The sequence below is a fragment of the Terrapene carolina genome, unplaced genomic scaffold (genome assembly GCF_002925995.2).
Source record: "Terrapene carolina triunguis isolate 2854851 unplaced genomic scaffold, T_m_triunguis-2.0 Scaffold998, whole genome shotgun sequence".
NCBI classification, from domain to species: Eukaryota; Metazoa; Chordata; order Testudines; family Emydidae; genus Terrapene; species Terrapene triunguis.
Window position 1 is genome coordinate 3,614,992 of NW_020665349.1, and position 27,360 is coordinate 3,642,351.

Consider the following 27,360-nt stretch of genomic DNA (forward strand, 5'->3'; position numbering starts at 1 on the left):
GCTGGAAGTGAACCCTGCGTTTCCAGTCCCTGGCATCATTTTCCTGCTCTTTCCTTGTAGCTGAGGCTGGACTGCTTTCAACTCCAAACAGCTGGCACCTTACTTCAGAATCTTTTTATTTAAAAAAAACAAAACAAAACAAAAAAAAAAATCCGCTCCCAGCTCAGGGGACACATCCGCTCTTCTGCTACCAGGAAGTCACAGCCCTTGCGCTCACAGATCAGCACTCCCAGCTTTCACTTTATTAACAAGTTCGAAGGCTTCCCCAGCCAATCAACTTTGAGGAGGCAGGGTTAGTGAAAGGTGGTGACGTGCCACTGGAAACCGTGAGGACAAGGGGGCAACCAAAATGTCATTAAAGGAGCCTGCAAGGGCTTGACACAACAGTCCTTACTCCCCCCACATAGATAAACCTCCCACTGAAGCCAGAACAGCACCATGAGTCACTCCACACCACTAGAGTAGGTTCTTGAAGCGATGAGAGGCTCAGTATACTTGAAATGCTGTCCTAATCAGTGGGCAAAAAGTAGTCCCAAAGGCCAACTCAGGGTGCCACACCGCAGCCAAATCACAACAGTGCTTTATAATGGATTTGTGATGTCAACCAGGTTAAGCAATCAAATTCGGCTCAAAAAGTTTGAGGCTGGTAGGTCGGATCTTCTGCCAAAAGCTCCCCAGCACATGCAAGAGATTCTGGAGTTGCTGAACTGTCTGAATTTTGCACACCACCCAGTTAACATGCTGAAAGCCTAGCAGCAGTGATTTCTAATCCTGGTTTGCAGAGCTCCCCCTTCAGCCATCTGGGTCCATGCACTTTTTTGACACCTCTTCAGCCATGAACAAGCTGGCATCAGTATTTGAGAGCTATGTGACCACAACAAAGCTTTGTCACTGGGATCCCCTTTCCCTCTCCAGTAATGAGGACAGTCTTGGTTTGACGGTCAATTCAGAAAGTCTGTCCACTGATAAGCATGGGGAAGGCCAGACTGGTATTTCTAGTTCTTGTGAGTGCATTGTTGCGCAAGGGAATTTTGGATTCTGCCTCAAGGCCCACAATCTACAGCAGCAAGTCTTGGTGGGCCCCATCATTTGCCAACTCACAACTAGTCTTACCCATTTAAATAAACAAAGGTAGATGCTAAAAGTCAATAGTAGGCATTTGGGATGCAGAGAAGAGCAACTGGCATCTACGACTAACGCACAGACTAGACTCTCCAGAGGTGTAGTAGCTTATTGAAAACGGCAGATTCTAGACACTGAACACATGCTCCTAGGACGAAAACTGGCTGACTGAACCTACCACCACTTTTAAGGTGGCCAACTTTGCATTCTGAAGGAGGAGAGGATTTAAGTTTCACGATTCCCTCCCAACAAGGGGAGCCAGCAGCAGATCTCAGCAGCATTCTAACAAACGGCATAGTGATTTCTAAACCCCAACCAGTCTGAAAAATAAATAGCAACCCAGGGCTCAGTTGTACAGATGTGAAGTGTTAAGTGTTTATTTTCGGGTTCATATCATACACTTGGTAAAAAGGCAGCTGATTCTGCCCTCTGGGCACAAGGCTCCAGGGGCTGTCTACTTCCTAACTAGAACAGGCTGAAAAGGAATACTGTACCTTTCAGTAAAACATTCCATCAAGCTCAACACACAGTAGCTTACACTCTCTGCCCCAAGCCTTGAAAAAAGGAAAAAAACCCACCACCACCACAAAGCTACACGAATGTGCACACGCTATTATTGTAAATGGAGCAGCTAAACCTTGGCAATTTGCTTTTTTGTGTGGTTTTGTTTGTTTTTTCTTCCCAGTAAATGCAGCACTTGTGAACTCCCAAGGACCCAACTTCAATGGGTTCGTTCCAGCTTTAAATACATTAAACATCTCGATGCAAGACTGTGTTTAATTAAGGTATTTAAACACAGACCAAACCTGTTTCACTGTGAACGTTTCGTAGAGAAGCGAGAGGGGGAGTTTCTTTCTTAAAAAAGAAATCATAATACAGTGATGAAAGGGTTAAGAATGCAAGAATTCAGACATTCTGTGAAGGGTCTCTCTCTCTCTAAGAGGTCCATAAAAAAGAGCAAACAGAGATCCGTACAGCAGGAGACAAGAGTTTGTTGTTGATTTCCCCCGTGTATTTTTTGCTGGACTGTTGCTAGGTTACCACTGCTCCCTTTTGGCCTGAGTCGGCAGGGCAGTACAGGGGCATGTAGGGAGCAGGTCACGACTCTTCATTGCCAGAATCATCATCATCGTAACACTCGGCATCTTCCTCCTCCTCGTCTTCATCATCAATGTCGTCATCGTACAAGTCGTCATAAAGCAAATCTGAACTGTTGTCATTGGAAGGCACTTTAGTTTTGATGCAGTACTCTGCCAGCGTAGTGGGGACCTTCACGCCATCCTTTTCCGCCTCAGCCTTGGTAGCCAAAACCTGTTTCCTGCAAGGTAGAGAAGAGAAAGCAGCAATGTGATCACAGGTTCGGCCGTAGCTTTCCCTTCCAAAACACTTGCAGAGCAATCTCCAAGAACCAACATAAACCTCATCCCTGGCACAGAGACAATGAAGCCATTTCAGCACGTGCATTCCATAGGAAGCCAGCAGTTGAGTCAAAAGTAATGCAAGTGAAGCTAACACACAAGTTTGTTTTCCTCCAGTCACTAGTGTGGGGTTGCTACAAATTGTTATCAGTCCCAGTAAACTCTTCCAAAACTCCAGCAACACAAGATAGTGTATTTTAAGGTCCAATATTAGTGACTTGCATAAGCTAGTTACAGGTAGAAAGTTTCATTGCATTAATCAATCAATCCTCCTCTTTCCAAAAAGGGGTCCTTAAAAAAAGAGGGGGGGGGAGAAGAGGGGGACAGACATATCAAGTGGTTTCCTCTGGTGCTACCGTCTTAAAGTTTCTCCAAAAGCATTTAAGTTCCACTAAAAGTTTTATCCAGCTATACTTCGGATGGCATTTTCAGAAGTGCTTAGCACTGCTGTGCTCCCACTGAAGTAAATGCAAACAGAGCTGAGTCAATGCCAAGTGTCTCTGAAACTTCAGTTTAACTAAATGTTGGCTACCTTGAGCTACAGATCCAGTCCTTTCTAGCAACAGTCTTTGGAAGCCATTAGGTGTGTGCGCGCAGCTGATAATTAGGGCTCTGCCTTTCACTGAGGAAAGGGTTGATTGTCTCATTCTTACACCATGACATTTTAACCTAACAGCTGCTGAGAGTTGGATCTATAGGACTGTACATGGGCAGAGGATCTTGCCCCAACACTTACGCAACTATGAGGCTGATTTAATGATTGGAAGTCAGCAATGATCCAGAACTCTCAACATATTCCTAACGTGTGCCCTAAATAAAAAGTGCTGGCTCCATGCGTGTCTAGTCACTACCACCTGGGGAAGGGAAAATCCTCCAGTAGTCAAAAAGGCTCTTGAAAGCTTATTGACAGAGAGGGCCTTACTGCCTTTACAAGGGTTCTTCAGTAACTAGTGACTTGGCAGAACTAGGGACTTCTAAGAGGCACCATTCTAAATGAAAGACAGGCAGGATTTTAAACAGATGCTTCAAGCTCAGAAACCTGCACTGCAGATTGTGTTAAGGAAGGTTACAGTACAGAAACAGCATTTAAAATACAAGAGGGTCAGGAGTGCAACCTCAAGTGAATTCATTAAGCATGGAATTAACAAAATTACATGAGTAATTAACCATTCACCAAGGCACACAGGCAATGCGCAAAGGGAAACAGTGATCCAGATGGGGATTGGTTAGTGGCCAAAGGACTGAGTATTATGCCAGAACAATCTGACAAAGCAAAGCAGTCAGAAGAGGATATGTTGACCTTTTTGTGCCAGCAGTCAGCATCAGTAGCACACTACGGGTGCTCTAGCAGGGGCTCCTGCCACCAAGGCAGAGAAATGGCTTTAAGATTACTTTGGCCCTTAGAAGGTTAAAGTTAACAGCTTCCAGAGATATTCAGGTTAGAAGTGACAACTTATTTATGTTTGCAGTGTTGGTACCAGGATATCAGAGACACAAGGTGGGTGAGGTAATATCTTTTATTGGACCAAACTTGTTGGAGCGAAAGAGAGAGAAGCTTTCAAGCTACACAGAGCTCTACTTCAGGTCTGGGAAAGGTACTCCGTGTCACAGCTAAGTACGTACAAGATGGAACGATTAGTGCAAGAGATATGCTAAACAAACAGAAGTTGGTCCAATCAAATAAAAAATAAAATAAAAACACATTTATGTGAATCTGACGTAGAATCCTAGAAATGCAGGGCTGGAAGGGACCTGAAGAGGTCACCAAATCTCGCCCCCTGTGCTGAGGCAGGACCAAGTACACCTAAGCCACCCGGACAGGTGTTTGTCCAACCTATTCTGAAAAACCTCCAATGATGGGAATTCCACAGCCTCCCTTGGAAGCCTGTTCCAGAGCTCAACCCTTGTAGTTAGGAAGTTTTCCTCTAATATCTAACCTAAATCTCCCTTGCTGCAGATTAAGCCCATTACTTCTTGTCCTCCCTTCAGGTGGACATGCAGAACAGTTGATCATCGTCATCTTTATAACAGCCCTTAACATATTGGAAGACTTATCAGGTTCCCTCCTCAGTCTTCTCTTCTCAAGACTCAACATGCCAAGTTTAACCTTTCCTCACATGTCAGGTTTCGAAAACTTATAATTTTTGTTCTCCTCCTCTGGACACTCTCCAATTTGTCCACATTTTTCCTAAAGTGTGGTGCTCAGAACTGGACACAGTACTCCCATTGAGGCCTCACCAGTGCCAAGCAAGATAATTATGTCCTGTGTCTTACACACAACACTCCTATTAATACAACTCAATCGCTTTTTTTGCAGCTGCATCAAGTTGTTGGTTCATTCAATTTGTGATCCAGGTAACTCCCAGATTCTTTTCAGAAGTACTACTACCTAGAGTCTAGACAGTTAATCCCCATTGTGTAGTTGTGCATTTGATTTCTCCTCCATACGTGTAGTACTTTGCACTTGTCTTCATAGAATTACATCTTGTTGATTTCAGACCAATTCTCTAATGTGTCTGGGTCGTTTTGAATTTTAATCTTCTCCTACAAAGTATCTGCAAGCCCTCCCAAATTTTATAAGGACACTCTCCACTCCATTATACAAGTCATGAATGAAAATATTGGCTAGTACTGGACTCAGGACTGACCCCTGTGGGACAGCACTAGGTACGCCCTCCCACTCTGACAGCAAGCCATTGATAACTACTCCAAGTAGTTTTTCAACCAGTTGTGCACGCAGCTTAAAGTTTAAATTAAACCACATTTCCTATTTTGCTTAGGAGAATGGCACATGACTGTCAAAAGATTTACTAAAATCAATACATATCACATCTACAGCTTCCCCCACAGCCACTAGGCCTGTAACCTTGTCAAAGAAGGCAAGTAGGTTAGTTTGGCATGACTTGTTCTTGACCAGTCCATGCGGGCTATTTCTTAGAATGCTATTATCTGCAAGGTGCTTAGTAATTGATTAATGAATATTTTATACTAATACGTTTCCAGGTATCAAAGTTAGGTGGCTAGTCTAATTCCCTGGATCCTCTTCGTTCCTGCATTTTAAAGATAGGCAAACATGGTACCTTTCTCCAGTCTTCTGGGACCTCCCCCATCTTCCAGAACTCATGGAGGATAATTGCTAACAGTTTTGAGTTTGCTTCAGCCAGTTCCTTAAGTATTTTAGGATGAATTTCATCAGGCCCTGCTGACTTGAATGCATCTAACTTAACCTAAATAGTCTTTAGCCTATTCCATTCCTTCTCTATTTTTGCTTGTGTTCCTTTCCCCTTATTGATAGTGTGTTGAGTATCTGGTCATTATCAATCATTTTAGTGAGACGGACGCAAAATAGGCATTAAACACACCAGCTTCTTGATAGCATCAGTTATTAGCTCTTCTCTTCCCCATTAAGTAGAGTACCTACGGTTTCCTTTATCTTTTTCTTGCTCCTAATGTAGTTAAAGAACCTCTTCTGATTGCCTTTTATGTCCCTTGTTAGGTGTAACTCATTTTGTGCCTTAGCCTTTCTGATTTTGTCACTACATGCTTGTGCTATTTTTTTTTGTAGACATCCTTAGCAATTGATTCATGTTTCTACTTTTTGTAGGATTCCTTTTTGATTTTCAGATTAAAGAGCTCCCGATGGAGCCATAGTGACCTTTTTCTCTTCTTCCGGTCTTTCTTTCGCATTGGAATTGTTTGCAGTTGTACCTTTAATATTGTCTCCTTGAGGAATTGCCAGCTCTCCTGAACCTTTATCCCTTAAATTTTCTTCCGATGGAACCTTACCTACTAGCTCTGAATCTGTTGATGTCTGTTTTTTTGAATTCCACTGTTCCTTTCACTCCTTCCTTTCCTTAGAATCATGAAACTCATCATTTTATGAGCACTTTTACCCAAATTGCCTTCAACCTTCAGATTTGCAAACAATTTCTCCCTGTTGGTCAGAATCAAGTCCAACATGCTAGTTCCCCCGGTTACTTCCTCCACTTTCTGAAACAAGAAGTTGTCCCCAAGAACTTATTGGAAGTGTTGTGTTTTGCCATGTTACTTTTCCAACAAATGCCTGGGAAGGTCCCATTAGTAAAGTCTCCCATTACTAATAGGCTTTGTGTTTGATATTTGTGTTATTTGTTCTAGAAATCCCTCATCCACCTCCTTCTTCTAATTTGCTGGTCTACAGTAGATCCATACCATGAAGTCACCCCTCCTGACCCTCCTGCCTCTTCTATGTTTATTCAGAGACTTTCAACTGGTCTGCCTCTCACCTTCTTTTGGACCTCAGAACAAGTGTTCTGCCCTCCCCCCGACCCCGCCCTTCCTGAAGAGGCTATCACTCTCTACACCAATATTCCAGTAATGAGACTTATCCTACCAAGTCGGGGATACCAGTTGTTATAATTTAGTTTATGTGCCAACTTCCAGTTCTTCCCGTTTATTCCCCATACTCCTTGCATTTGTGTATACATATCTAAGATGTTAAGCAGATTCCCCACCCCCCCCAATTTCACTCATTGCCCTTATGACCCTATTGTAATTTTCCATGTCCCCTTCAACACCTAGCTCTGTAAGCATCAAGCTCATCCAGAAACTTTAAAATAAGTGGTTTTAAAAGATGTGTGAAGTATCACACTGAATTCTTATTGCAATGTCTCCTGTCCAAACAAGACTTTACCTAATGATTTCAGCATACTCTTTGTCTTTTCCTTTACTGTCCCTCCATTTCCTGAACATGACTGATGCATCCACATTGGCCGGAGAGAAGGTGTTGGGCTCATTAAGCAAGGAGATTACACTCAGTAGGATAGTCCTGGAAAATAAAAAAGCAACATTAGCAGTCAGGGCTAAGCATTCATGGACCTATGGTAGAAGTCTTGAAGGTGAATTAAGGCTGCCATTTTAGGAACACATTTAGAGTTGAGACTTAGAATAAAATTAGGTGCAAATTCACACCCCACAGCTGAAATGAAAGCAAAATTAACAGCATGACAGGATTTATGTGCTCAGACCACCACTAGCCAGGAGTTTGAGAGGTTTGGGGGGGAGGGGGAGGGAGAGAATGGGGTGGTAGAGAACAAACAGGAATTTGTTTCACTGGAGGGATTGTAGAATGAAAATGTGTGGGGGAAAGGTTTCAGAGAGAGACAGACAGACAGACAGACAGCCCGCCCGATCTCAGAACTGGAAGGGACCTTGAAAGGTCATCGAGTCCAGTCCCCTGCCTTCACAGCAGGACAAAGTACTGTCCCTATCCAGCAAATATTTAGGACTGCAAACTGTTCCTGTTAAGTACTAGGATGGACCCAAGACCTTTTGAGGTTTAAAAAAAAAAAAAAAAACCACCACCACCACCACCACCACGCCAGAGAGAGACTCCTCACACACATCCCACAGAACAGCCAATAGCCCAGTGGTTAGAGCACTCACCTAGGATATAGGAGACCCAAGTTCCAGTCCTGCCTGATTTGGAGCAGGAACTTGAACCTGGGGTCTCCCACATCCTAGGTGAGTGCCTTAACTATTGAGCTATTGGCTATAATGGCGGACATGTGGTCTCTGACCAGAAATTCCGAACAGGAGTCAGAGACCTTTCCCAATGAAAGTTTCATTGAACCTGATAAGTTCCCATGAGGTCTTGAGGAATCTGTATTTTCCAATAAAAAAGGTGATTTGTCAAAAAATTCTCTGACCAATTCCACGAATGATGCACTAGGAGATCTTCAAGCCAGGAAGATTTGAAAGGAGAAAGCGTTAAGGTGCCTGTGCAAACCGGTGCTGAATATAATCCCCCCCACACCTGAGGTAGTGCGGGCTTTCAGTACCAGTATGCTTTAGTCCCAGCTTTAGTGCTTAAGTGTTTATAAGTTAGTATCAGAAACCTGCACAGCCAGAGTCCCTGGCGTAAAGAGTTTGAGGAGAACAAACATATTTGCTTTTAAGAGTTTAACCACATACACCCCTATTTCACCCTAGCAATTGAATATTTATCATTTAAAGAATCCACACAAGATTCTTTCCTAAATAGCCAAATGCTCCAATCAGGATTAGTTCCCCATTGTGATGGGCATCCCCCACCCCTACACACACACAAACTGACAGAGCACTGCCTGTGCCCCGAGGCGGATATTCTAGAGAAGGCAGACATGACAGTGGCCGGTGGGAGCCCAACGTAAAGTAAAATGTTCAGGGCGGTGATGGGCACCTGGCCTGTCAGTTCCATTTACTTTTACTTGTTCGTTACAGGGAATGAAAGGCAGGCAGGGAGTGCAAGGCTGGCTGCAGAGACAGAGGCGGGATGTGTTTGGGGCAGACAGCCAACTGGTAGACAAAAAATAACGTCCATAGTTCCAGTTGTAAAAGGCAGTCTGCCGACATCCAGGGGCTGTGTAGGCTCAAGGAGCCAGGCTACTTGAGAAATCCCCGATGCTCCTGGGAGCTACCTCCTCCTGCCTCCCAGGAAACCCTGCCCTGTTTGTTCAGCCCCAGTAGTGGGGAAGGAGATGGCCGTTGCTATGGTCTGATGCCTCCAAAGAAGGATTCCTCATACTACAGTCTGGATTCCAGGCCTTGGCTTTTTCTTGGTGTTAGGGATGTCTTGGATCCCCAGCCCGGATTCCCCCAGCCCACGCAGTGCTATGGGTGATAGCTGCTAGGCAACCCAAGGAGAACACGCAAGGCAAGAATTCTACAGTATCCCGTTACACTGTCGAGAGTGATTCTTGGTGAGCTGTGAATCAGCACAAGGCCAGTGACGTAACTCCTAGCAGACAGCCTCCTTTATCTGCAGCAACAACAAGCCAAAAGAGAGCAAAGCTCACTTCAGTAGGATGGATGTGTTCATAATACCCATGAAGAGCAGTGACAGTTTATTTTAAGGAGACAAGGTTCTAAACAAGACAACAAGAACGGGAAGGCCAAAAGTTACATTTCATACAACAATCAACAAAGCTTAAGAGCCTGTGCTCTTGGGTGCATGCACATACCTCATGACAAAGGCACACGGCACAAAGTGCAAACTAAGCTAAGTAATTCTATACTCCCAGCCACGTGGCTGCAGTTACTGTTCTGTTTACTGCACTTGCCTGAAGTCTTACTAGAGACAAATGCATTAGGAGTGAAGTGGAAGGAAAGTATATATGAAATAGAAGGAGATACCAAAGACAAGAGCTGAGAAGACCGTGCCTAAACACTTGCTTCTACAGAACTCAGGCAATATTCCTCTTATCAGGCTAAGAAATAAGTCATACCTGCTAGTTATATTGCTCTAAAGAGTGAAACATTACCACGAGGGGTATAGATTACTGTCCAAAAGTGTGTTAAGTGTTATGCCTATAACTATATATTTGGGATACATGTTTCCTAGGTAAATGCTTGTTCACTTAGGTCTCAAGTAAGGTATTTTCAAGAAACATATACCAATGTTATTCAGTCAAACAGGTCACCATCAGTGCTCTGGGATGGCTTATTCTGAAAGTGTTACAATTTAGTAGGGATTCAAACTAGCAACAATATAAAGACCAGCTAGATACATAAACCTAAGCCATACCCACAAATAGTGCAGCACTGTCTCCTTCTAGTGGTAGGTAGGCCCCCAGAGGTTGATGAGCTTGCTACAGCCTAGGTTAAGAGACATGGATCTTTTAGCTCAGCCAGTAGAGATCCAGAGATCACAAGTTCAATCCCCACTACTGACAACCCACATGGGTGTCAGCATTCCATAGGAAGAGAGGGGTAGATGGAAGTCATTCCTTTTCACATCTTACTTTAAAATAAACCCTGTATATGATGTGTATATAGGCAGATGGCATTGTAGCTGTGCATCAACACATTGGATCTTTGTGATATATGGAACACTACAGGAATTTCCTATTTCAACAGGAAACATGGTAACAGACTGGTTACCTGTAGGTAGTCCAACAACTATCTGTTTTCTAATTAGAAATATCAAGGAGATCACATGGAGATGTCATGGTCATTTATTCCAGGCCAGAAGGGACCATTGTGATCATCTAGTCTGACTTATACAACACATGCCACAGAACTTGCCCAAAATAATTCAGAGCAGATCTTTTACAAACACATCCAATCTTGATTTAAAAATAGTCAGTGATGGGGGAAAAAAAATCAACCCTGAGTCCTGGTAAATTGTTCCAATGGTTAATTACTGGTATCCCTTATTTTCAGTCTTAATTTGTCTAATTTCAATTTCCAGACATTGGATCATGCTATACCTTTCTGTGCTAGACTGAAGAGCCCACTATTAAATATTTGTTCCTCCTGTAGGTAACTTCTCGACTGTCATCGAGGCACTCCTTAGCCTTCTCTGAATGCAAGGTAAAAGAAAATAGCCTTGCGCTGACAGTGAAAGGTTGTCAGTTTCTGGAAGAGTTCATTCCAGTCTCTGACCACTACTGGAGAAAGTTCTGTCTCCTGCACCGACAAGCTTTACTCTTATTGTCCAAAGGAATGCCTTGGTCAAAAAGTCTTCTTGTTCAAATCACTGTACAGATGGGTAATCCATCCTCAGCACCCCTAGGATATTAACAAATATCCCCATTTTTACAGAGTGATGTGATTTGCCCACTCTTCTGTTTGCACTAGGCCACACAAGAACCAGAAGCAGAGCCATAATTAGAACTCAGGATCTCTTGACTTCAAACTGTGTGCCCTTCTCCAGACACTCTGCCTTGATTGTGAGAAGAGTTGGGCCTAGCACTAGCGAGTCCCTGTTGCATAGGGGACACACCCTTTAGCACCATAGCTTTATTGACCAAATCCCCAGCAGAGACGCAGGTAGATGGACAGAAAAATGCTGCTATTGATCTAGCTGTCAACACTTGAGGAAGCGGTGTTCCTACAGCAATGGAAAAACCCCTTCCGTCACCGTAGGCTGAGTCTATGCTACAGGGTTACACTGACATAGCTACGTGGAGATAGTCCCTGTAGCGAAGACATGGTCTAGAATAGCGCCTAAAAGATTCCCAAGGAAGTAGGATATGGGGAAGTGGCTTGAGATATTCTACCCTCCCTAAACCAGGAAAGCTCATTTGACTTAAATGTGTACCTTAAGTACTGGCCCCAAGAGTCACCAATGAGAAATACTACCAACTATCTGGTTATTCTCATCTGCCTGGTGGTGTATGGTAAGAATGTCAACAAAATTAATGTTTCTAATGGGCTAAGTCTTCTCTACATTTTTCAAAAGGGACATGAACAGCAGCTAGTCTAGGAGTGGAAGAATTAAATCCCTCTTGAAGATACTCTAGATCCCACAGTGGAAGTACACTGCCAACTAATGGCTAGGCAGCGGGGATTACAGAGATACATAAGGAAGTCTCTTGACAATATTAACTGAGTTTCAAACCTGCTGCCTATTAAATTCATTGGATGACCCCTAGTCTGTGTGTTATGTGAAGGGGTAATTAACATTTCCCTATTCACTGTCTCCACACCATTCATGATTTTATACACTTATCACAGCGTCCCTTAGTTGTCTCTTTTCTAAAATGAGCAGTCCCAGGTCTTTAATCTCTCCCCATACAGAAGCTGTTCCATACCCATAATCATTTCTGCTGCTCTTCTCTGTACTTTTTCCAATTCTAATATATATCTTTTTTGAGATGGGATGGCCAGAACTGCATGCAGTATTCAAGATGTGAGCGTATCATGAATTATATAGTGGCATGATATTTTCAGTCTTACCTATCCTTTTCCCAATGGATCCCAACACTGTTAGCTTTTTTGATTGCTGCTGCACATTGATGAGATGTTTTCAGAGAACTATCCAGGATGACTCCAAGATTTTTCTTAGAGGTAACAGCTAATTTAGACCCCAACCTTTTGTATGTGTAGTTGGGATTATAAATCACTGGTTCATTAAAATGCCCAGTTTTCAGCCAAGACCATTCTACTTCAGCACCTTGCAGACTGTGGCTCGCTAGCCTATTCTACGGGCTTGTCTCCACTTACTGGGGGACTGACGCGCAGCCACCGATCACTCTCCCGTCGACTCCGGTACTCCACCGGAACGAGAAGCATAAGGTAAGTCGATGGGAGAGTTTTTCCCGTTGACACAGTGCGGTGTAGACAGCGCAATAAGTCATCCTAAGGTACGTAGCTGGAGTTGCGCAACTTAGGTCGACTTAGCCCTGTAGTGTAGACCTGCCCTAAGGGTCAGGAATCTTCCTTATCCCCTCTTTGCCAAAGCATTTGGTTAGACAACAGTTCTTTCTAATGATAAATTAACAAAACCCCAAATTAATCAGAGCTTAAAAATCATGGACTATGAGACAACCTTCTGAAAGCTAATAGTAAGTGGAGAAACTGGTTGAGGAATAGAGAGACCGAGCTCCATGCCCTAAGGATAACAACAGCTAAAGTGCCATCACTTGGCTCCTTAAGTTATCAAGACAAACTCTCCTGTATAGTGTCATTGTTTGACTCTTTCCAAGTATTAGACTTAAATAAATAGGCTGGGACCTCAATACACGTTATCAATAAAAAACAGAAAAAAATAAATCAAGGGATCGAGCAAGATCTGAAATTGCAGAATCACTGTTTAGTAATAAGTAACACTGTAAACACTGGATACTTCCACTTGCTGATACTTTTCTAAAGATATAATGAAGATTAGAGACCGTTCTTTTAAAAAAACTCATCTTTTGGTTGTGAATCAGACAAACTTAAACACAGCATAAAGCTTTACTCTAAGTTCTTAATATCCCAGCAAGAATTCTTTCCACTGAGTAGCTAGATAGCTATTACCACTGCATGGTTCACCACTGTACATAAAGCAAGTGTCATTAGAGGCATATTGTAGCATGGAGCACTATAAACTCAAGAGAGGATATACAGAGTTAGGATTTTCAAAGAGTAGGTCTACACTACAGAATTACTTTGGTATAACTATGTTGCTCAGGGATATGAAAAATCCACATTCCTGAGCAACGTAGTTATACCAAACTAAGCGCTATGTAGGCAGGAGAGCTCCTGTCAATACAGCTACCACCTCTCGCAGAGGTGGATTAATTACACCAATGGGAGAGTTCTCTCCTGTAGACATACAGCATCTTCATTAAAGTGCTACAGCTGTGCAGATACAACTCTTTAAATGTAGAGCTGCCCAAAGAAAGGAAAGTGTTGGTTAGCCTGGAGTGCTTTTGGCGACTCGTGACTCATTCAGCTTTGGGCACCAAGGGGAAATACCTGGAAACCATCTGCTTAGGACAACATTCAAAAGGACAAGATTGCCAAATAATAGAAGGCAAGGGAAGAAGTAGGAAGAGGCCCAAGGTACAAGCAGAGAGCATAAGCCACTGGTGTCAAAATCCTGGCCCACAGGCTGGATCCCCCCCCTGCTTGATTTAGTCTTGATTTTTTCTACTCCTTTTGGTTGCACGATCCCTCAGGACAAATCTCGAACATTAGTAAATGAGTATGCAGACAAATCCTGAAAGATGGGTCTTTTCTACTTCTGGTGTCTCAGTGGAGTACTTACTCAAAAGTAGAATGGTAGTTTAAATATGAAGGACAGTGTGGCTTTGGAAAGGCTAGTCTAAATCTGAGACAGCAAGTTTATTCTCTGAGCAATTTTTAACACGGATACATCACCACACAGAGTGGAAATCTCAACAAGGTAGCACAGTATCTGAACACACTGCACTCCAGTAACTAACTAGAAGATTCTGTTTCCAATTTAAGATACTTATTTCGGTCAGATTCAGACAAGACATTTTTAGAGATGGTTGCCAAGCCAGTTTTCCCGTTTCCATCAGAGGCCGGAAGACAGGCTATGGTCTGGATGGACATATGGACCACAAGAGAACTTTCATGAGGTCTACATTTGTGGAGTCAGTGGTTCCGTATTTTGTTACCTGACATTCTGGGTGGGGTTCCACCTTTCGGATGGCAGTTCTCCACTTTGTGGGTCATCTACAGGTGGGTGAAGAATTGAAATACATACGTCTCCATTCTGCAAGACAGAGGTTAAAGATTCAGTAAACATTAGCAGAATTATTGGACTAACAATTTGGGACACCATACTTGAGGACTGTTTGACCAAGTGCTTTCAGCCACTTGGGATAGGTTCCTTGGCAATTTTACCCAAGATCAAAATATTTATTAAACAGTAAAGTATGGCAAACCTGTGCAATTGTACAGGGCCAAGAATACCACCAAATTCTTCTTTAGCCATTTTACATATTTCAAATGGAGGCCTTTGTGCATAAAGACAATAATGTAAATTTGCCGTTTGTGTAAACCAGGTCAGCATTCGCGTCGCACTCCCCATCAGTACCCGACCCAAGCCGGGGAAGCTAACGATCCAACCAGAGGACCAAATTTGGTGATGAATCCTGGTCACGTGCCACCTTAGCATATGCGCAGTGTGCCTCAGAAGTAGACTAGTGAACAATAGGTTGGATGGATACGTTTTTTTTTTTTTAATTAAAGCAAAAGAGGAATCTAATTTAATGTAAAGGTTATATTTAGTTGCAAGTCAACATATTATAATGGCTACCAAACCAATGAGAATCAACCTCTCTTTAGGAAAATACAGTAGAACCTCAGAACACCATAGTTACGAACTAACCAGTCAACCACACACCTCATTAGGAATCGGAAGTATGCAATCAGGCAGCAGCAGAGAGCGAAAAAACCCACCAAATACAGTGCACTACTGTGTTAAATGTAAACTACTAGAAAAAGAAAAAAAGGAAGTTTAAAAAAGATTTGACAAGGTAAGGAAACTGTTTCTGTGCTTATTTCATTTAAATTAAGATGGTTAAAAGCACGATTTTTCTTCTGCGTAAAAGTTTCAAAGTTGTATTAAGTTAATGTTCAGTTGTAAACTTTTGAAAGAAAGAGTAGACATAACATTTTGTTCAGAGTTACAACCACTTTGGGAATGAAGGATGTTTGTAACTGAGGGTCTACTATAACTTAAAAAATAAAATAAATAAAAATACACAAATGCGAAACAAGATTAAGATTATTTAAATCAAAGTTTCCTGCTTACTGATTTAAATCACGGATTAAAAAAACATTCATTTTAAGTGATCTGATTTAAAAAACAATCCACCCTACTATGCAACACTGCAATTTCTATTCAAGATGTTTGCAGCAATTCAAAATGGTTAGTCTTTAAATACAGACAAAAGGTAACAAATACCAAAAGTCACATAAGTCCCCCCCAAAATCTACAGTTCATAAGGTGATTACTATAAAAACGGTCAGCTGCAGTCACAGGGGATTCCAGGCATGACAAGAAGTTATGTAGTTCCAAATGGCTACTGAAATATCCAGCTAAATCACTGAAACCCTATGAGAACACAGTGGCCTCCTCAAACTTACATTACTTTGCTTCCTTTTGAGAGGATAAAACGCGAGAGGACTACCGAGAATTTTAGAAAGTATAAAATGGCATTATTCTCTCGGTCAGAGAAAACTCCAGAGGGATTACAATAGGAAAAACTTTTTAAAGTGCAGGTTAAGATCTCAGAACATCACAACTAGAAGTTGAGCACATATACTGACCCTCTTCTAAAGTCACACCTGCAAAATAAGTCTGTAAACATAAGACCATTCACATTTGCTCCCTCATCCAGGCTTGGCTCACTTCCTGTCATCAGCAATTGAACAACACTCCCGTGCTAAGGTGCTCAGCTGAGTTTGGCATTCTGTCCTAACCCAGGGAATCATAGCAGTGCTCCTTACTGAGAGTGGAGCAAACTGACCAGATAGCATGATGCACTCTTAAATGGGCTCCGGCACCATGCAAGAACATCAGGGAGAGGAGAGAAACAGAAGAGATGCTCTCTGAAGGTTACACAGACTCCCTCCCAGCAGCTCAGAGGAAGAAAGAGGTACTTTCACAGCATATAATTAAAAGGACCGTGCGCCTGTAAGGGTGTAATCTATGGCCCAACTCCAAAATGATATAAATAGGAACTATGCATGGATATAAAAGCTTTATATTGCCCTGTGATTTGTGATCTCTTCTATGGGACAGACTGAACACTGATTCATTATGGACCACCACAGTCCTGTGGCATACCACAAAGATGAACTCAATACACTGTGGTGGCATTATTCAGTGGAAGCAAAGCCTATTAAATATTATTAGGTGGAACTTCAATTTTTTTGGCATTTCCTCAAAAAATGAGAAGAAAGTTTGTTAATTTCATTTCTGATTCTCAGGATTAACTCAAGGAAAAGCCCAGTTTTTTGCCACTTTCAGTAACATTCCCTGTTAGCATAACCACCCCCTTCTTTGGCATGAAACACGTTACAAATGGATTTAGGCAGATAAAAATAAAAGTGTTTTAAATTAAATTTGAAATTATGACAGCCTACGTTAAGACCTCGATTTACTAAATATTTTTAAACGTAAATGACTTTAAGCAGTACATGTTTGTTACCAAGTCTTAAAGACAGTGAGACAACTGAACTGGTGGAAGTCACTGGCTAAGCACCTGAAACCAGAAACTGTAAGTGTTAAACAAGTGTGACAGCAGTAGCCTCTTCTGCAGCTGCTGAAAGAATACTTGCTTCATTTCAGTTTATTCAATTGGTTTAGGTTCAGTTACTAGTTCATTCAAAACAGTTAAGAAAAACTAGGAGTTGAAAAAAAACAGGAAAACTTGTTTTCCTCTTCCAAACTATCAATAAAAACTAGGTATGAGATCTACTAATTCTAAGATCTTGAAGGACATGGTAACCAGAAACAATCAGCCAGCTCAACTCATTAACTACAGCTAGTACTTCCCTTGCTTAATAAAAATCAGTTTTAAAGCAAAGCGTGTTTTGATAAACTTTCTGAAAATGTTTGTGTATACAGCACATCTAAGGTACTTTTAGTAAAAACAAGTTTTAAATTTTAAAATGCTGTTTTTGTGCATTTTTAGTTTCCAAATACAGCTTGACAAATCAAATTAAAAAAATTAATCATTTAGTAAAAAACACATTCACGATTTTCTATTATAAAAATTAAGAATCTGAATAAGTTAAGCTATATAATTGCTTAAATAAATCAATATTGTATATCCTCCCAGCTAGCAAAAAGCAGCACCAAATTTAGTGTAAAGGCTATCTTTAGTTGCATATCAACATCTTTTAATGGTTACCAACCAATGAAAGTCCGCCTCTCTTTAGGAAAGAGAAAATATACAAATACAAACCAAGATTAAAACAGATAATTTAAATAAGTTTCCTGCTTGCTTATTTAAATCAGTCACTTAAATCACTTGAATCGCTTTAGAAATCAATCCACCCTGCACAGACAAATGCATTCCTGGAACTGAACTTTAACAACTTGGATTCTCATGGGTTCTAATCAGGTTGGCAGAGCACTCTTAGGTCAGGGACCTTGGCTGTGGAACTCCCATTCAGAAATGTTTGCCAGTATGCCTTGGTGGCAGTCTTCAAGTCATTGATCTTTTCAGCCTCACTGGGGGCTTCTTAGCATCTAGAGGCTCAGCTGCTCACCTAAACCGGTAGAATTTGCTTGTTTTGTTAGATATTTTCTGCTTTTGGGCAGGGAAGTAATGCCTTGTGGCTGTTTTAGTCACTTTAGAGCTACTAGACAAAGCCAACAGTGCTGAAGTACAGGAGGGAATACCATGTATGAGAAGTTAGTTCCTCAGAAGATTTTATTTTGTATAATGGAAGGTGTCACCTGGCTTGGACAGTCCCTCCCTATTACAGCAACATTTTCCAAGTAAATGTAAGCTTCTAGATGTTGTATTAATCCTATGGCCCACAAGGGTTTAATTAGGGTTTTCTATAGTTTATGTAGTTTCAGCTCTGAAGTCTTGTGTCAGAGTGCAGTGCTGCTGTAGTTCAACAAAGGGAGTCTGAACTCAGCAAAAAGCCTCCAGAGTGATGGAGTGAGCTGGTCTAACCAACATGTAGTGCTCAGACTAGCAACTATTTTGTGGAACAGAAGTGAGGGAAAGGAGGAGTTCTTTTTTCCAGTACTCAAAAGTGGTGGGAAGTTTAACACATCACATACATTCAGCTTCACGCTTCAGACAGATGAGAGGGAGTTCAGAGAAGAACAAAAGTGAATAGGGGCCCGTATGGATTAAGAGATTTGAAAAACCATTTAAAATAGGTAAGGGGACATGAGAACAGGATAAATATTTGAGGGTGCAAAGGACCAGAGGATTGCATAATGGGGCATAACTAAAAGTAACTGGATGTAATACAAGGGAAAAATTAGATTGAATATTAGAAAAAACATCCTGAGTTAGTTGTATTAAACTTAGACTTATTTAAACGTATTTCTCGTGGCAAATTGAAGCCACATTGTTTGGGGCATCAGAAATTGGGCTGAAACATAGGCCATCTAGTCCATAATCTTGACAATGCTAACAGAAGCGCTATATGGAAAATATCTATTATTCCTACCAGGGTATAACTGAATTAAGGTTTACTTTTATGCCTTCTCTCACTACTGTAATCAGAACTCTGTCTCTGACACCTCCCAATGTGCATTCATCAGTAAAACTGAATATTTGGTTCCTTTTGTCTGCAGTACCTTGATTCAGTCCACTCTTGGCAGCAGCATGCTATCACATGCAACTGTAGGTGTCCCAGTTCCTCCTCCTGATAGTCTTGCAGTACACACAACAGCCAGCAAATTGAAATACTACTTCAGGTTCTTTTGATTTCAGGAAGCTTCACAGTCCTTAGTTTCATATAGTTTCTACTTTCACAGCTTGCATATCTTTGCTCAAAAAGTGACCTCCAAAAACAAGAACAGAGTTTTAAGCTAGTTTTTTCCTTTAGTTATAGGAATGCCATCTTTTCCCCACTCATAACTACTGGGGAAAGGTCCTTCTACTTCAACCCAAGAAGGGTTAAAAAACTTTGGTTCACTTTGGGAATTCAGATAACTGAACTGGCACATCCTCACACGCCCTCACTTCCTGCATGAGGATTTGGGGATTGTGAATCCACAGCTAAACCCACTCCCTATTCAGTATGGATTAGTTTTTATTAGGGCTGTCGATTAATTGCAGTTAACTCATGCGATTAACTAAAAAAACCTGATTAATTGCAGTTTTAATTGCACTGCTAAACAATAGAATACCAATTGAAATTTATTAAATATTTTGGATGTTTTTCTACGTTTTCAAATATATTGATTTCAATTACACCACAGAATACAAAAACAATGAGGAGTCCTTGTGGCACCTTAGAGACTAACAAATTTATTTGGGCATAAGCTTTCGTGGGCCAGAGCCCACTTCATCAGATGCATGAAGTGAAAAATACAGGAGCAGGTATAAATACATGAAAGGATGGGGGTTGCTTTACCAAGTGTGAGGTCAGTCTAACAAGATAAATCAATTAACAGCAGGATACCAAGGGAGGAAAAATAACTTTTTAAGTGGTAAGAGAATGGCCCATTACAGACAGTTGACAAGAAGGTGTGAGTAACAGTAGGGAGAAATTAGTAATGGGGAAATTAAGTTTAGGCTTTGTAATGACCCAACCACTCCCAGTCTTTATTCAGGCCTAATCTGACGGCTACCACTCTGAAACTGTCAACAGAATACAAAGTAGACAGTGCTCATGTATTATTTTTTATTACAAATATTTGCACTGTAAAAATGATAAACAAAAAGAATAGTATTTTTCAATTCACCTCATACAAGTACTGAAGTGCGATCTCTATCGTGAATGTGCAACTTACAAATGTAGATTTTTTTGTTACATAACTGCACTTAAATAAAATATAAAACTTGAGAACCTACAAGTCCACTGAGTCCTACTTCTCGTTCAGCCAATCACTAAGACAAACAAGTTTGTTTACATTTACGGGAGATAATGCTGCCCACTTCTTATTTACAATGTCACTGGAAAGTGAGAACAGGCTTTTGGCATGGCAGGCTTTTGTAGTTGGCATTGCAAGGTATTTACGTGCCAGATATGCTAAACTTTCGTATGCCTCTTCATACTTCGGCCACCATTCCAGAGGACATGCTTCCATGCTGATCACCCTCATAAAAAAAATAATGTGTTAATTAAATTTGTGACTGAACTCCTTGGGGAAGAATTGTATGTCTCCTGCTCCGTTTTGCCCTCATTCTGCCATATATTTCATGTTACAGCAGTCTTGGATGATAACACTTTCACTGCAGATTTGACAAAACAAAGGAAGGTACCAATATGTGATTTCTGAAGATAGCTACAGCACTTGATCCAAGGTTTAAGAATCTGAAGTGCCTTCCAAAATCTGAGAGGGAAGAGGTGTGGAGCATGCTTTCAGACGTCTTAAAAGAGCAACCCGAACCACCAAAAAAGAAAATCAACCTTCTGCTTGTGGCATCTGACTCAGATGGTCCACACTGCTTTGGATAGTTATCAAGCAGAACCCATTATCAGCATGGACGCATGTCCTCTGGAATGGTGGTTGAAGTATGAAGAGGCATACGAAAGTTTAGCATATCTGGCACGTAAATACCTTGCAATGCCAACTACAAAAGCCTGCCATGCCAAAAGCCTGTTCTCACTTTCGGGTGAGACTGTAAACAAAAAGCAGGCAGCATTATCTCCTGCAAATGTAAACAAACTTGTTCAGCCAATCGTTCAGACAAACAAGGAGGAGGACTGAGTGGACTTATAGGCTCTAAAGTTTTACATGGTTTTTATTTTTGAACGCAAATTTTTTTTTTAAACATAATTCTACTTTTGTAAGTTCAACGGTCATGATAAAGAGATGCACTACAGTACCTGTATTAGGTTTGAAAAATACAATTTCTTTTGTTTTTTTACAGTGCAAATATTTGTAATCACAAATATAAAGTGACTACCGTACATTTTGTATTCTGTGTTGTAACTGAAATCAATATATTTGAAGATGTAGAAAACATCCAAATATATTTAAATAAATGGTATTCTATTATTAACAGTGCAATGACAATATGGAGATCTACCTATCTCATAGAACTGGAAAGGACCTTGAAAGGTCATCGAGTCCAGCCCCCTGCCTTCACTAGCAGGACCAAATACCCCAAGTGGTCCCCTCAAGGACTGAACTCACAACCCTGGGTTTAGCAGGCCAATACTCAAACCACTGAGCTATCCCTCCCCCCCAATTAATCACAATTCTATGTAACTGCTTGACAACCCTAGTTTTTAATTGGTCTTATGGGTCACAAAATCTAATGCAGAGCCCTGAGAAAGAAAACCATCTTCATGGCCAGATGTTTAATCTCCTGTTTCAAGTTTTTAAATAAGAGGAGGCAGCAAAAGTTGGAAGATTTTCCAAATGCCACTACAAGGATACCAATCACCATGTACTATCTGAACCCAGGACAGTCCTTTGCATAAGAAAGCAGCCCCCCTCCTCAGCATCAAGAAATTAATATGGAATATGATCTTATTTGCCAGTACAGATTTGGAAAAGCCACCAGTCAAACAGTTAAGACTAAGCCATCATCTCAATAACTAACCTCCAGTAGAGAGAGATTACTGAGAAAACAACATTTAAGACCATTTGTTCAGGACTGGGCATTCAGGAGCAGCACAGTGTACTTCAATGTTGGAGTAAGGGCATCCAAGTCCAAGACTTGGGCTGGAGTCCTCATTCCTCAAGAGATCCAAGAAGCGTGCTCAGACCCTGGGAAGGAATGTCTTCCTCATTTTCTATTGAGCCCATTAAGCAGAAGCATCTATGAATATTATTCACCATAGGAAAGACTGTATTAAGGCCATTGTTGAAAGAAGGGAGGGTTTGCAAGGTAGACAATTTTTGAAGGGGGGGAGTGGGCAGTATCCTTGGAGTGCATTTATTTCTCCTGAGAGAGGACTGGCAAGACTAAAGATTAAGAACAGAAATTTTGTTAAGATAGTCAAAGGTGGAAGGTTCCCCAAGGATTTGTCTGGACTCCTCCACTAAAGGCCAATCTAAAATTTCAGAATAGGCTCAACTTCCAAACAAGACTTCTGAAGTTAGGTACTTCTGTGAATTGTGACATGCACACACTGTCAAACACAGAAGGTCTCCAGTGGCAAAGGCTTTACAGACTAAAACGTGCTAAGGAAAAGTACAGGTCATAAAAAGAAGGAAGATAAATAGTTTCCATAAGAATCCAGAAATCCACACTAGGTGTCACATTTGTTCGCACTGACAAAGTGCTGGATCTGCCTAGAGCTACTTCTTGGATAGGTCCCATGATGCCTGATGCAGACTGCTAAATTCCTTAACCCAAGACCAATAGTTAATTAAGACTGATATGGTACCTGAAAGATCAGGAAGTGTGACATAGTGAAACTAGAGAGGACCTTTTTACTAACTGCTGAAGAGGCTAGACCAACCACTATAATTATATCATGAAATGATCTACAATAGTTAGTGATGAAGAGTAAGGATTTTTTGGGGCACAGGGGAGAACATAACTGGAGGGAAGAGCATTCACATTTAGTTGAACGTGAGGCAAGCTTTCCCCGTACATTTGAAAAAATCTCAACTCTAGCTTGCTTACACAGTATACAACCCCAAGTCCCCATAGTTGCCTATTTACTGCTTTAATACCAAAGGAAAAACAGCTTCAAAATAAACTATTTAGATTAAAATTAAAAGTTCACTGTCCATCAAATTACTGACTAAGCCATATCAGATAAAAAGTTGATTGGAGAAATTGTTGGTCATTAGTAAGATCCCAAACGAATCTGGATGGAAAAAACTGGTAACTGCCAACATTCCAAATAACAGCAGAGCTTCACAACTGTGGTAAATCTGAGGCAGTTACAACTGGGGTTATCTGTAAGGGCTGAACACCACTCTCTGAATTAGAGTGCTTACCAGAAAGCAATCTAGGTTTAGCTTTTTACATACGAAGCCTAAGTTATAACAGCTAGAATGTGGCCTAATTGTGACTAAAGACAAGCAAATGTTGAATGCATTACTTAAGTCTCAAAACTAAAACTATGTCTAGTACACCTGAAGAGAAAAAGCACCACTAAAAAGTATCTTACCTCATAAATGTTGGGGTGCCACATTTTGGTCAGGAATCTGAAGGTAGGCGGTGAATATGGATAGTCGATAGGAAATTTAATGTGAGCCTGCAACAAATAAAATTAATCTCAGTTTTCATGTAAGAATGCATGGAGGCCAGCAAATTAATCCATGTTAGTCTTTCACACTGGAAGGTTTGGGGACCAAAGTGATTTCAGTTTTAAAGGAAACGAAGTTGATCATTTTGCGTGCTTCAATGGACATTAGGCACCTGACAAATCTACACCGTTTTTAGCTTCATTATTGGGTCTTGTGAGCAGACTGATACTTGAACAGGAGAATCAGAAGATCAGGACTGAGGTTCATTGGACTGGCAATCCTTGTAAATAGAGAGGGAAAGACAAGCAAGCAACTGCCTCAACTTCATGTAGCTCTAACTCGAGTCAAAGTCCCGAGAGGTCTTAATTAACTGGTTAAAAAAAAATAAATCACTGACAATTAAAAATCACTTAAGAATTCAGTGGCCAATATTATCAGTTTCCTTTTTTAAAATCTCAAAATAGGTTACGCCTTTTGGCCCCAGTAAGAGGAATTTTCTAATATTCCAAGCACGTTAGTGGGGCTAACTGGATCACAGCACAAAGAGGTAACTAAAGAACATTTACATCAATACCTGTACACTGCACAAACCAATGTGTTTGAATAGGCACAAGGAATATTTGTTGGCAGTTTTGAAGGACTTGGTTAGTGAAGGAAGTAGAAATTCTACTTCAGGCAGACTAACCTGTCTACCAAGCTGGGTATTTATACTACACTTGTTGCCATGGCATCTGAGCACTTCACAAATTCAGGTATTAGGAGGCTTACATTTTACAGAGCTGTGTAATCCTGCCACATAAACCAGAACCTCGATAAGAGAATTTTATTGTACCAATGATGGGTTAAGCATGCCCATAGCCTTAGATGGGCATCTTTTTAATAAAGAAAAGTAACAAATAGACCTTTAGATGTCATCCAGATAGATTCTAGTTACAGTTAAAACTAGAGGTGGGTACAAACCAGCATCTTAAAACTCACTCTTAAGCTTTGGTAAGGAGGCAAGGTGCGTTTAAATAAAAATCCAGCCTGTTTTTCAATTTAGGTTCCGCTAGTTTAAAGGAAAACCAGCACTCTCAGGAGCTTGAATTTTTTTAAGCACTTTCACAGAGTGTCCACATACAGGTAGACAGCTCGTGTTATGGATGTACAGTACTGTCAAATCCTAAGCAGAGGTGGTTTACTGGAGTATACACTTTTAGAAAAATGCTAACTGGATGTTCACAATAATGCAACCGTGATCATCCAGTCAGCCTTCTAAGCCCATTCAACCCCCAGTTCTGATATTTTATTAGAAGAGAGAAAAGTAGTGCTCAAGAGCCCAAATTAAATCCAGAAATAAAAAACCCAGGGTTGAGCTAGATAGAAAGTTTGCTTGCATAACTTTGCATCTCTTGTCTGATAACATCCTAACATGCTGCTAGGCATGTCCAAGCCAACTTCAGCCTAAACTTTCTTTGGATTTTTGTGCCTTCAACTTGGAACCTTATTTGTATTTAAATGCAGAGGATTTAAAATTTGAAAACCAGTTTAGACAGGTCTATTTAACTTTGACAGGCATTTCCCCCTGCTATGTTGTATTGTATTCCATCCAGAAATCACACAGATCCAAAGACAGTGCCTTTATATAAACTATTAAGCACTTTCTGGGTTGCATGCACAACTGTAGGGTAAACCAGGAGGCTATTTGACCACTGAACTGCTTGTTAAGACACAAACACTGCAGAATTGAACAAACTGAATGCACTGAGTGTACAAAACCAATCAATATACACTGTAGAGCAGTGTTTTTCAAAGTACTGGGTCGCCTTGCTGATTCAAATGATAAAGTTCGTTGCCACGCAGCAGGGACCTGGAGAGGAGAGAGGCAGGGGGTGAGCAGAAACTGGGGAGGGGAGCAAGTTGGAGCTTGCAGGGCTGCTGCGGGCTTCTCCCCTGGCCCCAGAGCTCCGTGCTGCCTGCCAGCAGAGGGGGAGGGGCGGGGGGGAAGAGAGAGAGACAGAGACAGACACACACCCCTCCCCTGGAGCTAGCTGCTGCCAGTGGGGAGAGGGCTTGGGAGGAGTCCTCTGGCCCCAGCCTTGGGCAGCCTGCCTGCACCCCAAACTCCTCATCCCTGGCCCCACCCCAGAGCCCGCACCCCCAGCCAGAGCCCTCACCCCCCTGCATCCCAACCCTCTGCCCCAATCCTAAGCCCCCTCAACCCCAGCTCCATCCTAGAGCCCTCACCCCTGCACCCCACCCTGGGCCACCTCCCACGCTCCTTACCATAGGCTTACTAAGACTAGTGTTAGTTATGTGAAGTGGGTTAAGCTGGAATGTATTGCAATATTAGGATTTTATGAAAACTAGTCAAGAGATATAATTATATTGGGTCACAGGCATCAACAATTTTCTTCAACTGGGTCATGAGGAGGGAAAAAAAAGTTTGAAAACCACTGCTGTAGAGAGCCACACAACACTGTTGAGGTAGCAGATAAAAAGTATACATTAGGGAACCACTTTGAAATCTATCAATTGCCTGCACATCAAATTTACATGGTAACCAGTCATGTCTTTACAAAAGATCAGAAGACTACAGAATTTGGAAACAAAGCAATTATTTCCTGCTCGGTTTTGTTTAGCTAAATTGAAGTACTCAGCACAGAGATGCTCTAGTGTAGCAACCCAGATATAGAAATTGGCTTTTCCAGTGAATAGCTCTTTAGCACTAGAGGTCAGAATTTCACTGTGCCAGCTGTTGAAGCTGTAGTCAGAAGGATTACGTGCACTGGGGAAACCCAAATGATCTAAAAAACCGAAGTGGGGAATTTTACAATGATCACTTTCACCGCTCCTTCTCCTGATCATTGGCTTGAAAAGTGAAACTGAACTCATATCCAGGGCATTCATTAGAGTTTTCACAAACAGGTTTCCAGGTATTACTCAGCATTTTACTTTCCTAATAGAAATGATCAATTTAAAGCGCTTTCCACCAGTAGACCATTAATATATTTCATTTGAATGGGTGAAGGAAACCAGGAGTTTCAGGGGCAAGCTGCCACATAGCTGGTGAAGACTCACTAATCGCCATAGCTAGGAATCCAGCATCATCACAAACTGCCATTTAAAATATTTCCTGGATTAAATAAGTCAGAAGACCAAGGATCATATATTAAGCTCATTTTTGAGTGACAGTGTGTTACTTGTGGCAAATAAGTTTATACAACCCCACTGACCTGTGAAGAATGGAGGATATCTGGATACTTTTTACGTGACATACCCTGAACTGGGTTAAGATAGGTTCTACTGTGTATATATTGTCAGAGTAGCACAGATTTGAGGCAGCATGCCTTTGGTTAAATTCCAAGTGGAATTTATTTTTAGAGGGTGAGTACCCAGAAAGCCCCAAGACAAATCAGGAAAAAACATCACGTTTGATACCCAACATCCCCCTCCCCCCCCCCGGCATCCCCCAGCAAGCTGTTGAGCCATTTTAAGTTTACCTTAAACCAACTATAGAAAGGGACCAGAGCAAATCCTAGATTTCAGAGATTTGAACACTTGACTTTCCTCACTATAGTTCTTGGAAACACTTGAAAATGTAGCAGGATGAAAAGTAGAAGTCAGGATTAGATCTGTGTTTTGCCAGTTCCGAGGCACGTTAGTTAAGAGGTACTAAGGGGTAAATTAAACATCACTATGATATTATGCTTGATAAAATGGGTTAGCTGCAGATTCCATCCTATGTAATTATTTGACATACACAGTCTCTTCAACTAG

The 27,360-nt window shown here is 41.3% G+C and overlaps 1 protein-coding gene across 1 annotated transcript; it reads right to left on the reverse strand.

Annotated features, from left to right (window-relative positions):
* Positions 1 to 222: 222 nt before the first annotated feature.
* UBE2R2 (ubiquitin conjugating enzyme E2 R2) lies at positions 223 to 23,629 on the reverse strand. The gene is made up of 4 exons (XM_024217085.2): positions 23,523 to 23,629; positions 14,411 to 14,508; positions 7,213 to 7,347; positions 223 to 2,440 (listed from the first exon to the last, which is right to left on the reverse strand). The coding sequence occupies exons 1-4, from the start codon at positions 23,544 to 23,546 to the stop codon at positions 2,221 to 2,223; spliced, it is 477 nt and encodes a 158-aa protein (XP_024072853.1). The 5' UTR covers positions 23,547 to 23,629; the 3' UTR covers positions 223 to 2,220.
* Positions 23,630 to 27,360: the final 3,731 nt, after the last annotated feature.

Excerpts from the sequence above, each read along its gene's own strand:
- UBE2R2 (XM_024217085.2), bottom strand. The coding sequence starts at position 23,546 with ATGTGGCACCCCAACATTTATGAG. Across the intron at positions 7,348-14,410 it reads AACCCCACCCAGAATGTCAG|GACTATCCTACTGAGTGTAA; the intron begins GTAACAAAATAC and ends TTTATTTTCCAG. Across the intron at positions 2,441-7,212 it reads GAGTATGCTGAAATCATTAG|GAAACAGGTTTTGGCTACCA; the intron begins GTAAAGTCTTGT and ends TCTACCTTGCAG.